Source organism: Peromyscus maniculatus, chromosome 4, assembly GCF_049852395.1.
Source record: "Peromyscus maniculatus bairdii isolate BWxNUB_F1_BW_parent chromosome 4, HU_Pman_BW_mat_3.1, whole genome shotgun sequence".
Taxonomy (NCBI): domain Eukaryota; kingdom Metazoa; phylum Chordata; class Mammalia; order Rodentia; family Cricetidae; genus Peromyscus; species Peromyscus maniculatus.
In genome coordinates, this window is record NC_134855.1 from 145266342 (window position 1) to 145281864 (window position 15523).

The following is a 15523-nucleotide window of genomic DNA, read 5'->3' on the forward strand; positions in this document are numbered from 1 at the left end:
CCCCCCCTACACACACACACACACACACACACACACACACACACACACACACACATCTGAGTGTGAGTCTCACATCAGCCACACTGTGTTGCTGTAATGGAAATGGATCTCTTCACTTGTGTTGCCATCCATTTGTCAGATCTTCAATCATCATTTCCTCCCCACTTCAGGGGAGAAGACTAGTTAGCTTAAAACACTTTCTCTGGAAAACTGTATGGCAAGTCCCAAGTTCCAGACAATAGCTAGGGGAACCGGTTCTGATTTTTATCTTCCTTATACCCTGTATTCCCTGTTCTATCTCTTTATGCCTGGACTTGGTCTTTCTTGGTGACACTTGGTTTTTCCCAGCATAATCCAGCATGATACTCTGTCCTTGAGTCCCAGTGCTCTGTGCTTCTTCACTTTCGCCATAATACCTTGATGGTCATATCTTGTCCTGGCTTCACTATCTTAGTCATCCAAGTCCTGTTCATCACCAGCAAATATTTTCTTCTCTTTGTTGTATCTCTAGAGAAGAGAATCCCTGGAGGGCATTTGGATGGCTTTCTACCCACAAAACCATAAGGATCATTGGGAATCCTCTCTATTTTCGCTGTGATGTCTGTGAATTTAAGATTCTCCTATTAGCCCCATCCTCCTCCTGCTGAGAAGTGTGGATTGCTTGGTTATAGAATTGCTGAGAGTCGGTTACCCAGCAAATGGGCCATGGGATATAACTCTAGAAGACATGACCTTGGCTTTATTTCTGCATGGTGTATTGTGGCTGTGTTCAACCCCAATGCTTAGGAGGCTTAAGCACATCCTTGCCAGAAAACACAATGTGCGGCCCATGAAAAAGTAGCTGGAATTGGAGAAAATCACATTAAGGATATGTACAAACACTGCCAGTGTGTGTAGTTCTCTGAGGAACACCCACAGCTCATACGTTCAGTTCATTGCTAGCCCGGGATTTTACTCATTCTTCATTTCAACAAGTAAATTATTGATTGTGAGCTGTGTGTTCAAGAGCTGTTCTGGGCATAGCAGATAGTTAAGTAAGAAAGGGTTGGCTCCTGTGCCTGTGGTGTTTGATTGGCAGGGAGTGAGAAGGAGGAAAGAAATTAAGTATCTAATACTAGATAAGTAATGGATAAGTGGGATATGGGAAAGTGTTGTGAATATGACAAATATGGGAAGTGGGATTCTTCAGGACTCCTTAGGTAATGTGGCCATGGGATCTCTCTTCAAAGATGTGATCAGAGATGGGACTCTAACCATGAAGAGGAGTTTGCTTTCTGAGAATTTGCGAAGGTGAGGGGGTGCTTCTAAGAAGAGGAAATAGCAAGTGCAGGAGTCCTGCCTTGGGACACATCTCCATGCAGACCTTGTGGCCTGGTAGGTGGAGCATAGCAGACAATGTCCTACGTGAACCTTGGGCAGGTGACCTGGGACCTCACCACTGAGTGGATGTTAGTCTTCAGTGCAGGGAGGTGATTCTAGAAAGGCTTATCTGAGGATGAAATGATTAAGAGTTAATGGTTGTTAACTCTTAAAGGGTGTTGGATGGTGTATGAGTTTCAGTCCCATAGGAAGGGTGGGGAAACTATATGGGAGAACATTTTGGAGCTATTCAAGAAACACTGGTGGCCCAAAGCAGGGTGGTGAGGAGTCAGCCACTCATCACACAGGAAGTGATTATGGAGCTTGTACTCAGTGTCAGGCACTGTTCTGGGACTATGGAACTACAGAAGACAAATTCATTATCTGTCCTCATAGGCCTCCAGTAAAGTGAATGAGACCAAAAACAAAACAACTAAATCTGCAATTATATTCTATGTAGCAGATGGTTTATTGCTTCACAAGGACTGTAGTCCAGACATGCCAGAGACTAGGTGGCTTAAGTGATCATACTACATTTTCTAATAGCCCTGGTGGATAGAAATTCAAGGTTAAGGTGTTGAAAACTTGGCTTCGGAGGTGATCTTCCTAGGCTGGCAAAATCTCCCTCAGTGCAATCTCTTGTGCTCTTTTTTTCTCTGTGTATAAGTCCCTGGTGTCTTTTTATGTGTCCACATTTCCTCTTCCTGATAGGACAGTAGTTGGATTAGATCGGGGTCTACCCAACAGCCTCATTTTGGCTTAATTAGTTCTTATGAGGCAGTATTGCTAGATACAGATGCAATCTGTGTTTGGGTTTCCAGGAGTCAGCGATGATATGGAGAAACAGAGACCTTGAGAAAGAGACCTTGATGGCTAGCCTAGCACTGAATTTGCGTGCTGGTAGTAACCAGTCTTACTTGATTAGTCAGGTTGAGAGACAGATAGATGTCCCAATGATGGCTGCTTTCAGATCTCTACGTGTTTATGCTACCTCTGAGGTGGTAACCACAGGCCTTGGAACTGCTCATGGGATTGCACATCACATAACCTATGTGCCTCCTTACCTGTCTGTTGCATTGCAGTGTTTTCCCCAAATCCTCAACCTTAGAATTAATTTTACTCAGAAGTTTGTAAGATTGTAACTATATTGAAAAAATGCATTTCCTTATATCTTCAAATTTTTATGAGTCTCCACTTCTGACCTTCAAAACACTTTCTATTGACATATGACCATAGTTTGTCAGTAAAGGATTCAATTAATTATTCTAAAAGTTGTGGACAGAGGAATCATTACTGATTTGCAATCTTATCTTCTACCCATTGAAGCTGGCTTTAAATGTTTGCCTCAAAGCTTTCAAAACAGTGACCAAAAGTCAGGCATAATCCTCCAAAGAAATTATTTTCTTTTACAATGGAAAACTTCCCACCCATATTTTATAGCCCATTTAACTTGTTGTTATTCCAAAATTGTTTTGGCCATAGTTACCATCCACTGCTAGGTCTTGGTGTCAGCCATTAGCAGGGCCACTGCAGTTATAACTTCGATAAATGTCAGCACACTGTTCCACTCAGTTTCAAACTTTTCTAACTCCCAAGTTGACTTTTAGATTTTTTCCAACCTATTTTTCCCACTATCACAGGGCCATGTCCCTCAGCCCACAGAGCAACAGCAACACGTTTCTAATGTATGTAGGAGCTTTCACTTCAATTGTGTGGCTTCCTGCTGAGCATTGTCAGGTTTAAAGAGCGAGATAAAGGGCACAATAATATGTCTTCAGATGCTACACTGACATCTGCAGGAGTTTAAATGTCACCGGCATCAAGGCATTTTGCCCCAAATGCAAAGCCAGTTTCCTCTTAACCCTGTTCAGCAGGATTCCATTTTAGGGGAACTCAGTCTCAGTGAGTAGTGAGAGGGGGGTGCCTCAAGCCTAGCTGATGGCTGCTTGGGGGACCCAAGGTCACCTGTGTTTGTATAAAGGTTGGTGAGTTGACGTTGGTACAATAATTTTATTTCCCGAAGTGCAGAGGCAGAGGGAAGATAATGATGGAAAGAATGGCTGAAGAAGCCTGGAGTTGGGGGTAGAGGGAGGGTCAGAGAATCCAGGAGCCCCGAGAAGACCAAATACAGGGAAGATTCCAACCAAAAGATACTGATCATGAGTCAGGGGTGATCCGGAGCCTCACAGTAGAGATAAGAGTGAGGGCATATGGAGAGACTGCAGAATGCGACGAGAATTGAGAAGGTTCCCTCAGTGTGTGGAGGGGTTGGAGTCACTGCTGGATTTATGGGTTCAGATAGAGGACAGGTAGCCAGTAGGGATTGTTCCAAGAGACTGAACATAAGAGCAACTTCTCAGAGGCCACAAACTGGTGGGACCTGACTTCTGATGAGTTTGGCTAAGACTGAACAGTGTTTTCATCAAACATACTCAAGACTTTAGGGTAAGGGACTTCACATAAAGTGTGGACTGTCTATTTTTCTGGGGAAATCAGGTGACTGATAGCTCTGAGCAAAGTACTCCCATCCCTCACCCTACGCGCAGAGCTTCCCTTTCACTGTGGTATGAGGTCTCTCTAGTTCTTCTATTTATCCACCATCCCTTAACAGTTTTCCAACATTGATAACACCAGTCCTTCCTCTGCTTACAACATCTTTTCTTTATTTTGTGAAAATATCTTTCCAAAATTGAAAATGAAAGATGGAGCACGAAGATGGTGGTGTTTTTTTGTTAGCTTTGATGGACAGTGGGGCCACTTTCTTAATTTGTATAGCTGTCTGGTTCCTGTGAGAGTTTGGGTTTGATATCTCTGCTGTAAATCAGAGTCATCAGTGTTTCCCCCAAAATATTAATACCCATGGGCATTCATCAACTACATTCTGAATTTAGAAGGGAGAAAGGAGATGGAATGAAAATGAAAGAATCACCCTAACTGTCGTGCTAGAAATCTCATCCAATGACTGAGGGAAGCGGATGCAGAGATCCACAGCCAGGCCCCAGGTGGAGCTCCAGGAGTCCAATTAGCAAGAAAGAGGAGGGATTGTATGAGCGAGAATTATTGAGACCAAGATTGGAAAAAGCACAAGGACAAATAGCCAAACTAGTGGAAACACATGAACTATGAACCAATAGCTGAGGAGCCCCCAACTGGATCAGGCCCTCTGGATAAGTTAGACAGTTGATCAGCTTATACTGTTTGGGAGGCCCCCAGGCAGTGGGATCGGGACCTGTCCTTAGTGCATGAGCTGGCTGTTTGGAACCTGGGGCTTATGCAGGGACACTTTGCTCAGCCTGGGAGGAGGGGACTGGACCTGCCTGGACTGAATCTACCAGGTTGAGCTGAATCCCCAGGGGAGTCCTTGCCCTGGAGGAGATGGGAATGGGGGGTGGGCTGGGGGAAGGGCAGGGGGGCCAGGAGGAGGGAGGACAGGGGAATCCGTGGCTGATATGTAAAATTAAATTAAATTAAATTATAAAATAAAATAATAATAATAAAGAACGAAACTCTTGCTGAGAAGGGAGAAGGGGGAGGAGTCAGAAACAGGCAGGTGCCAATCAAAGAGGTACTATCTCTAACTGTACATCTCTCAGAACTTAACCACTTGCCCCATGACCAGAAGTGCAAGAGGAGGGTGACCTTTGTAAAACTGAAAAGGACATCTTGATTTTGGAGCTTAAACACTCCCTTCTTATATAGGGTGGGTGTTTCTTTCCAATTTAAAACGAAAGCAGAAACAGACATACAAAGTTTGCTCCACTCCTGGGCTGAAGAACTGATAGTTCCAAAATCACCTCACAGAATTATAGAGGAGAGCCAAAGAAGAACAATTTCAAGCAACCAGAGCAGCATGACATTTATCATATTGGTAGATGCAGGAATCTTGAACTTGGAGATGACCAGCAGAAGTAGTCTCATCTGGGCCTTGGACCCATGACACTTGAGCCACAGGGCTCTGACAGTAGCATATGGGAGTATCTGAGCTGTTGTCAGCTGGTTTAAGACCTTGGCAGATGATATATACTTTCTCACAGCAAGTGTCCTTGATCACACTGAAGTCCCTGGGTTTGGGAGAGTCTTACAGGTGGTGGCACATTTTGGTAGACAAGACAGTTCAAAACATCCGCAGGGAGGAGTAAGTAGCATTGACTGGGGTTCCTTGTAAAATATTTGGGAGCAAACAGAGAAGCCAGGAGAGTCATCACAGTCCACCCTGAGGGTCCGTTTTCTGCACTCTGAGGCCTGTCAGATGACACCATCATCCCTCTCCAGACCAAGAAGGCAAGAGAGTGACTAGTCCAAAATCGAGTTTGGGGATCAAATGGAACTAGACTGAATTCTTTGTGTCTCTCCGTAGCTTTGGTAACTCTTCTAGTTTCATCTCTGTTGTGTGATAAAATGCCTGATAAAAAGCAACTTAGGAGAAAAGAATTTATTTGGCTTAATATACTAGTTTACAATCTATCCTAGTCGGGAACTCAAATCAGAGGAGCTTGAAGCAGGTGCTTATACTCACAGTCAAGAACAGAGGGAAATGCATGCGTGCATTACTGCTTGCTTATTTATTTGTTCTCAGCTCAATTTCTCTAGTTAGAAAATTTAGGATCCCCTGCCTAGGAAATGACACCCTATCCATACTGGGCTATATCTTCTTATTACAATTAACTTAATTAAGATATTCCCTAACAGAAAGGGGAACACTTATTTACTGCTGATGGGAATGTAAACTGGGACAACCATTATGAAAATCAGTGTGGAGGAAAATCCATCCTCAGAAGATGGAAATCGATTTACCACAGGATCCAGCTATACCACTCTTGGAAATATACCTAAAGGACTCTATGTCTTAGTATAGAGGTACTTGCTCTTTCATGCTCATTGTTGCTCTATTCACAATAACTAGTAAATGGAAAGAGCCTTAGATGTTCATCAACTGATGAATGGATAATGAAAATGTGACACATTTACACAATGGAATATTAAGAAAAATGAACTTATAAAATATTAAACTGTTAAAAATGAAATTATGAAATTCTCAGGTAAATGGATAAAGCTAGAAACATTGATTGTGAGTGAAATAACCCAGTCTCAGAAAGACAAACATCACATATTTTCTCTCATTTGTACATATTAGCTTTGTGTGTATTCTGTTTGGAATACCCACAGATATTAGGGAATTAGTAAGGAGCCATGGGAGGAGGGGAGCTGTCAAGGGAGGAGAGATAGACCACAGTACTGTGGGGATTAAAAAGGAGTAATGGAACAGGAAGGGTTAAATTTGGGTGGAGCATAGGAGGAGAGTATAGTAGGATTTCTGTTTGGGTCACCAGCTCACAAATAATCACACAGAGACTTATTAATTATAAAAATTCAGCCTTAGCTTAAGCTTGTTCCAATAGCTCCTATAACTTAAACTAACCCATATTTTTATTAATCTATGTTCTACCTCATGGCTTTATCTTCAATCCCATTCAGTGTGTCTGACTTATTCAGCATCTGGCTGGCTTCTCTTCTTCTTTCCAGAGTCCTCTCTGTGCCTGGAAGTCCTGCCTATATCTGCTGCCTAGATATTGGCCACGTAGCTCATTATTAAACCAACCAGAAGGTGCCTTGCTAAAGACACATCTTCAAAGATTATTCTACAACAAGACAATTAGAGGAGAAAATATAGGGAGGGAAAACTAACAATGAAGGCCTTTTGAAAAAGTAAAATGGAAACCCACTACTACAGGAGCTTTCTGAAATATATACATAAGCATAAAATAAAATAGTTTTAGCTGGGCGGTGGTGGTGCACACCTTTAATTCTAGCACTTGGGAGGCAGAGGCAGGTGGATCTCTGTGAGTTCGAGGCCAGCCTGGGCTACAGAGTGAGTTCCAAGACAGGCTCCAAAGCTACACAGAGAAACCCTATCCCGAAAAACCAAAAAAGCAACAACAACAACAACAAAACCCCCAACTTTTAGTAGAGTTTCCCTGCAAGAGGAGGACAATACCCCAACTAGAGACCACATGTTAGCAAATAAAATCCCCAATAAAAGGAAAGGGCTACCTCTCTTTGAGTTGTTGGCCAACAGGGTCCCATAGACCCCCAAAGCATTTTAGGCTATTGTCAATACTGTTGTTTGCCCTCCAGAACTTGATGAACTTGATGATAAGATCATAATTCTTAAGACCCCACATACTTGAGTCATGGAAATCAAGCTGGTATTTATCTGGAACCTTACCTCTACTGGCTAGCATTCACAGTGCTGGAAAGTGCTATGCACATACAGGAGGAGAAAATTAATTTAAAAATGTAATAAAAATAGAAAAAATAAAAAGTAATTATCAATATTGCACAGCTTTAAACTCTGAATGCTGTAACAGCAAGTGACATGATAAGTATGCCAAGTGGTAAAATAGTGCCACAAATGTTGTAAGACCACACTATCACTTTTTGATTATGCCTAAGGCCCAGTCCATGAAATGGAACCCATACCTGGCAAAAACCTTGTGGCTAGATAGGTCATAGGACCTAGGGGAGGACCTAGTAGTACTATGCTGCTAAATGAACATGCAGTATTAAAATGACTACTACTGACTTATTGCTGTAGATCAGTGCATCTCAAACACCATCAGAGAAGCTTCTCCTTGCAGCAGATAGCAATTAACACAAAGACTCTCAACTGGCAAATGAGCAGAGAATAAGAGACACTTGAGTGCCCCACCTCAGTGGTACATACATACCATTACACCCTTTCCCACAAGGCTCAGGGGTCATTGTGAAAGAGGGGATGAAAAGATTGTAAGAGCCAGAGACCATGGATAACATCAAGGAAACAACGTTTCCTGGATACAACATAGCAGTTTCACATATGAATTCTTACTAATTACAACAGCATGCACAAGATCTGTGCAAGCTTAAGTCAAATAAAATCCCAGGATGAAGATAGGATGTGGTGTGAAATTCTACAGTTAGCCTAGGAGCTATTGGCATTTGATAGATGTGGGAAGGAGAGTCAGTTTTCTTCAAAGCTGTGACCATGTAGGTGGACTCCATTCTAGGGAAGACTTTATTCCAGAAATTTGGGCAAAGTAAACTGCACTTAATGTAGAGGAGGAGAAAACTCAAAGTTGTGTGGGTAGGGAGGGGAGGGTGAAAAAAGCGGGTATAGAAGGAGTTGATGGGGAATATGATCAAAGTACATCATAGGAAATTATCATAAAATTAACAAAAATATTACTTTAGAAAAAGATAATCCCCATAGATAAGGCCAGAGATTAACCCAATATAGACAAACCCTCCTCTTTGAGATCCTCTTTTAAGGTGATTCTGAGTTATGTCAATCCAACAACTAATGCTAACTTTCACAATAATCTTGGACTTGCTGATACTAATTTCTACCCTTCATCATATGAAATTAGAACAGATAAAACATGTGAAGTGTTTTGCTGGCTCTTTTTATGTCAGCTTGACACAAGATGCAGTCATTTAGAAAGAGGGAATCTCAGTTGAGAAAATGCTCCTACCAGATTGGGGGTTTTCTTGATTAATTATAGATGTGGAAGGGCCTAGCCCATTACTGGTGGCGCCACTCCTAGGCAGGTGGTCCTGGATGGTATAAGAAAACAGGCTGAAGCCAGGCAGTGGTGACGTAAACCAGTCAGTGGTGGTGCACGCCTTTAATTCCAGCACTCAGGAGGCAGAGGCAGGTGAATCTCTGTGAGTTCCAGGCCAGCCTGGTCTACAAAGTGAGTTCCAGGAAAGGCACTAAGCTACACAGAGAAACTCAGTCTCGAAAAACCAAAGGATAAAAAAAGAAGAAAACAGGCTGAGCAAGCCACAGAGAGCAATCCAGTTAGCAGCCTTACTCCATGGTCACTGCTCTATTCCTCATCACGTATCTATCCTGAGTTCCTGCCCTGACTTTCCTGGATGATGAACTATAAGCTGTAAGATTACATAAGCCCTTATTTCCCCAAGATGTTTGTAGTGTGTTACCGTGACAACAGAGACCTCGACTAAGACTACTGCTTAGCATTGGTAGGGGTTCACTATATGTTATTCTTCCTACTTTTCTTGATTTCCTTGGTATCATAAGGCCCCTCCATTTAGGCCCACTTGGGATAAGGAGTCTATGCCAGCTTATCACTGATTTGTTTGATCTTAGTAGGGAATCTTCATTGTACTCAGTTAGAAAGCTCATTCCTCTTGTCATCAGCTAAGTAGTTATCAGCTAATGGGAACCAGACATTGCTGTTTTGTGGGGGACTTATATAGAGGAGCATTTGCCACCACAAACAAGGAAATACATGAATATAAGCTATCCAACAAGAAACTCAGGCTTAATCCCAGGACTGATGATCTTAGATGCTGATTTCCATTTGAAAACCATGTTATACTCAATCCCCAGAATCTGTGTTCTACATTCCACCCATGCTTAGGAGGTGCCCCAGTGTAAAGCTGAGGATGTAAACTATGCACCTTTGTGAATATGGGCAGCTTTCTGGAATTCATAGGGACAGCTGCCCTGTTTTGAGTAATTGTAGATGCTGAGCATGGTACCTATCACATAGAAATACTCAGTAAATGACAGCTCTTATAGTTTCCTTCTCTTTTCTTCATACTATACTCTTTGTCCTCAACTGTAGATGAAATTCTAAACAGTCTTGGTAAATAAGAAACACAGAGCCCCACACAGAGGTAAATAGCCAAAGAGATCAGAGAGTCACGACTACCTCATCTGACCACCTCGCTGCTGTCGCTTCTCCAGAGAGAGAGAGACCTTCTTCCTGAGAGACTTGTGTTTTATTGCTTTCCTGTTCTGCCTTCTCATTGGCTCTAAACCCAGCCATATGACTTCCTTATTATGCCTGTCTATACAGACCTCCAGGGCTCTATGGTTGGTACTGGGATTAAAGTCTCGGGTCACCATGCTTGGCTGTGTCCTTGACCACACAGAGACTCTGCCTGCCATGTGATCAGATTAAGGGCATGGGCTACCACCACCTGACTGCTGTCCCTGGCTAGCTATCTATAACCTCTGATCTCCAGGCAAACTTTATTTATTAACATACAAGTAAAATCACACTTCAGCACAAATAAAATATCACCCTTAACCATTGCTATCATCAGCATCATCGCTAGAGTCAAGGGAGGAGCTTTGGGTTCTGTGATTCTGCCTTTAACCTACTGTCATTCCCAGGGGCAACATTCACTTTGAACCATTCTAGAGATGTGTGGGCCAAGTTGTCACAGGAACTTTGAGGGTCTCATAGGACAGAATTCACATCTTGGCTTCCATGTTTTCTGGATGCTTGACTGTGCTCAACTATGCAATGCTCAGAGTCTTAGATTTGTGATCTGTGAACTAAGGATGCTGTCCTGTCAACTCCATAGATTTCACAAGGCTTAAATGAGACAATGTGTGGAATTCACAGAACGGGCCTCACTCTGTAGTGGGCCATCAACTCTTATCAGAGCCTGGCATCTTCTCAGGCACATGGCCTATCTCGGGCTGCTGTCCCTGATGGAAAAGTGGTGTGGGCAACTGCATCCTGTCCTCATGTGTTCTTTGGTTTTCTCTCTTAGGAAAAGCACCTCATTTCCTGCGACTCCAAAACGTTGAGGTGAATGTCGGGCAGAATGCCACTTTTCAGTGCATTGCTGGTGGAAAGTGGTCTCAGCATGACAAACTTTGGCTCCAGGTAAGAATGGCAGAGATTCTTGTTCACACTGTTCCCTCCCTTTGCAAAGAAGTAAGTATGTGCTGTGAAGAAGGGTGTGGTGGGGAAAGGGGCATTTAAAAATTTCTCTGCTCCTAGGATATTGCTCTCCATCCATGCTCTTGTGAAATCTTATCTACTGTTCCAATAGATTGGCATTTTAGAGATGGAGAAGCTGATGGCAGCCTAAAAGTTCTAGGTCTAGAATTTGTGAATATGACCCCCCCCCCACACACACACAACTAACACCAAGTACTCTTGGACAAACTTTGTTATTAAAGTTACAATTGCTAAGGCTAAGACAAACTGTGTACCTTAGGGTCTGGGATTGTGATGTCATTCATCCTTGACTAAAAGGTACTTGGATATCTTCATGAAACTGTTGCTCTTTTGTTAGAAAAATGCTTTTGAGACAAATAGTCTCTTCTCTGGCTAAATGAGTCCATCACTGAGTACAGTCCATCAGGACAGTGTTTTAAGCTTCAATACACTTGTCTTTCTTTTCTGCTCATCGATTCTATGTCCCTAGCAAGATGAGAGAGCATCTCTGGGTAGGGTACAAAGCCAGAGGATGGGACACAGAATGAGAGCACTCATGGTGATAGCACTCTCATGCTCCTCTCACTACAAACATAACTACCAAGATCTGAGGCAGTACAGAAGAAAAAGCAGAGCTAAGCTCCCTGCAGTATCCATGAGGCCATCTTGATTCTCTCTCTCTCTCTCTCTCTCTCTCTCTCTCTCTCTCTCTCTCTCTCCCTCCCTCCCTCCCTCTCCATCCCTTCTTCCCTCCCTCCCTTCCTCCCTCCCTCCCTCTACACACACACACACACACACACACACACACACACACACACACACACACACACACACACATTTCTTTTCCTTTTGACAATGTTTTGCTATGTAGCCTAGGCTAGACCAAAACTTTTTATCTTTCTGCCCCAGTCCCGCAAGTGCTGGGATTACAGGTGTGAGCCATCATATCTAGCTTCCATTTAATTCCAAATATTTTCAAACAGCATTATTGAAGATAATTGAGATATAATGTTTAAGGCATACAACTTGACAAATTTAATATATTTATGTGTGAATAGTTTCACAATCAAGATAATGAACATTAGTGTCACCTTCCAATGTGTCCTTGTCCCCATTTTTAATTTCTCTCTACTCCAGTGTATAATAAAGACCTTCTGGTGTGTTTGCTGATACTAAGCATTAGTTTACATGTTCTACAATTTCATATTAATGCAGGGCTTGGGGAAATAGGTCAGAGTATGAGGCCCTTGCTGTGTGAGCATGAGGATAGAGTTCAGATTCCCAGAAAGCACGAAAATCCCCATGTGGCAGCCCAGCATCTGCAATCCCAGTGTGCCTGTGGTGAGTGGGAGCTGGAGTCAGGAGCATCCCTGAAAGCTTATGAGCCAGCTAGCCTGGGGTACCACAGTGGACACAAGAGGCAGACCCTGCCTTGAAGAAGGTACAAGGTGAGGACCTATGCCTGAGGTTGTCCTCTGACCTTCACATGCCTTCTGTGGCACCTGCATGAATGTCTTCATACACACATGCACATACACACACACACACACACGCACACGCACACGCACACGCACGCACGCACGCACGCGCACACACACACGCACAGAGAAAGAGAGAGAGAGAGAGAGAGAGAGAGAGAGAGAGAGAGAGAGAGAGAGAGAGAATAGAATCAAGCATTATTAAGCTCTTTTTCTCAATAATTCTGAAGTGAGGTCCATTTAAATCATTGCATGGACCAATATTTTATTTATTTAGCTTGTCCTTAGGGATAATCTGTTCTAACAATGGACTATTAATAGTAAGCCATATATTGTAATTTTCTTACCTATTAACTTGCTGATAGCTGCCTGTTGCATTGTTTCCTGTTTCTTTTTTTTTTAACAATGGATTTTTTGTTTATTTATTTTTTGTTTTTACATCCTGACACCAGTTTCCCCTCCCTCCTCTCTTCCCATTCCTTCCCCCAATGCCTGCCCCCCCATTCCATCTATTCCTCTTCCATTTCTCTTCATAAAAGGGCAGGATTCCCATGGTTATCAGCCAGCCATGGCCTATCAAGTTGTAGTGAGACTAGCCATGCCCTCTCCTATTATGGCTGGACAAGGGAATCTGGTAAGAGGAAAGGGTCCCAAAAGCAAGCAGCATAGTCAGAGACAGCCCCTCCTCCCACTATTATCAGCTAAGATGAATCTGTTATAAACATTAATGTGCAAATCTTGTGTGTGTGTGTGTGTGTGTGTGTGTGTGTGTGTGTGTGTGTGTATTCTTTGATTTTTCTTTAGTAAACATAGAGTAGTGAGATGACCAAGTCTTGTGTAGTTTAACTTTCTGAAGAACCAGGAGCTATTTCAAACATGACATTGCCACTAACAGTTTATGTAAATTCACTTATCACACATCTTTACTAACATCCACTGTAGTCAGTCCTTTCAATTCATATAGGTGTTCATTTGTACCTCAGTGTGATTAGAGAATTTATTTCCCCAAAGACCAAGGATGTTGAACGAGTTTTCATGTGCTTTGGCCCAGGTGGACTCTGTATACATTTTCATGGCCATTCTTACTGTCATCTCGCTTCTTAAATTTGAATCTTTTTTTCCTTGCAGTTGAAAACTCCCTGGGAAGACAAAGACCATCTAGGCACTAACAATTTTTCCTTGCTACTTGTGTCCCTCCTTCTGTGTTACTCAATATTAGGTAGTGTCATTGACTCTTTTCATTGTAATTAGAATTAAAGTACATAGTTAAAGTGCTCCAAAGAGGCACTGTCATTTCAATGTCATCAACTCCTCGGGGTCATAAGAATGAGGTAGGACAATCACAATATTTTCAGAAACTTTGAGTGTTCTAGTTATTGTAAGGTCAGCATTGCTACAGTACTGACTTGAATGCACTAAGCCATGGTTCTGTAAACAGGAGGATGTTAAAGCAGAGAACAAAGGAAGTGTTGAAGAAAACAGACAGAAATACACATTGTGGAGGTCTTTCACATCTTATTTATTTATCTGCTTTTCAAAGTTTTTCAGGTGGCTTACAATAGGATACAAAGCAAGACAAGATAGTGTAAATTAAACGCAAGGCACCACAAGATAAGAAGAGCACAGGAGAGCTGCTTCTCAGGCTATGACTACATTTCTGCATTTCCACTGCCTGCCTGTGGGTCACAAGTGGGACACCTGAGCACCACAGCCACCAGTAGAATAAAGAAAGCATGTCAGATAGACAGTTTACAATGTCTGCGAGATAAACACAAACCAATTGCTCAGGAAAATTCTAACTGTTGTTCACACAGAGGCCAGACAGGAATTGCTCCCAGGAGCCCTCATAAAGCAAAGACTGTGTGATGTAATGAACAGCGTCCCCATCACAGTCTTATTGAGGGCACACAAGTGGCTTTTGTGGAGCTGCTTCCCATCATAATCATACTCAGTGTGAAAGCAGGCTTAGGAGGTGAAAGGAAACGGGGAGCACAGCTCGAGCAGGGGTCCTTAGCTTTCTCTAATCTATCTCTACCCAGGGAGGCTTTAAACATAATGCAGTGAGTGGATGGATACAATAACTATCCCTGCAAGGAAGGCTCCTTGAGCATTGGCTTCCTCCTCCATGTTTCAGGGAATATTGGGAAGGAGGGCTTGAATAACTGGGCTTCCTGCCAAAGACCCGTGTGACTCGTGAAGTTCCAGGCATATGTGTGTGCAACACAGTAGTTGGAAGTTGTTGATCACTGTAGTCACAGGGAAGCGGAAACAACATGGACACACAAGTGTATGTAGTGCATAGACAGGCCCATCATTTCTGGAAGATAGTCAGGCACATAAAATCTAAAACCATCAATGCACACATTTTTCCAAACTTAGCTTAATTTATGGCAGTTTTCTAAGGAAATGACCAGAAATGAGGACAGAGATGTACCTGCAACTATATGCAATTGTATAGAAAACTAGAAGAACTAGAATGTTCTGCAAGAGAGATTAATTAAGTAAATGCTGGAATGAAATAACTAAATATCAGACGGTGGGCAGATACTAATGACATTCTCATAGTACGTAATTAAGTGAAAAGTACAAACTAAAAAAACAGTTGGTATATTTAATATTTTAATGGAAAAACACATATACATATATAAATATGTGCAGAGTTATATACCTACTTATATAATGTATATACATCCCTATATATCATGCCTACATGTATATATACACTTATAATACTATAAAGCATACATCAATATTATTAATTGTGATAATAGATTGATAATGCTTTTATTCTTTTTTTCTGTTTTATGGAAACATTAAAAGTGAATAAGGAAACTAACAGAAACAAAAATAAATGCCATTAAATGGAAGAAAAATGCTCACTTTTCCTTAGATATTGGTATTCTAGAGACAGTAGGAGGTGTCTCCTAGGGTCCAGTGGCC

At 42.2% G+C, this 15523-nt stretch overlaps 1 protein-coding gene across 8 annotated transcripts in view; it reads left to right on the forward strand.

The window, feature by feature from the left end:
* Ptprt (protein tyrosine phosphatase receptor type T) overlaps positions 1 to 15523 on the forward strand; it is a 1096883-nt gene that overhangs the window by 380369 nt on the left and 700991 nt on the right. For all 8 annotated transcript variants that reach the window (XM_042276726.2, XM_042276732.2, XM_042276733.2 and 5 more), the window contains exon 5: positions 10933 to 11048. In XM_042276726.2, the coding sequence (XP_042132660.1) occupies positions 10933 to 11048 (116 nt within the window). The remainder of the gene's footprint in view (positions 1 to 10932; positions 11049 to 15523) is intronic.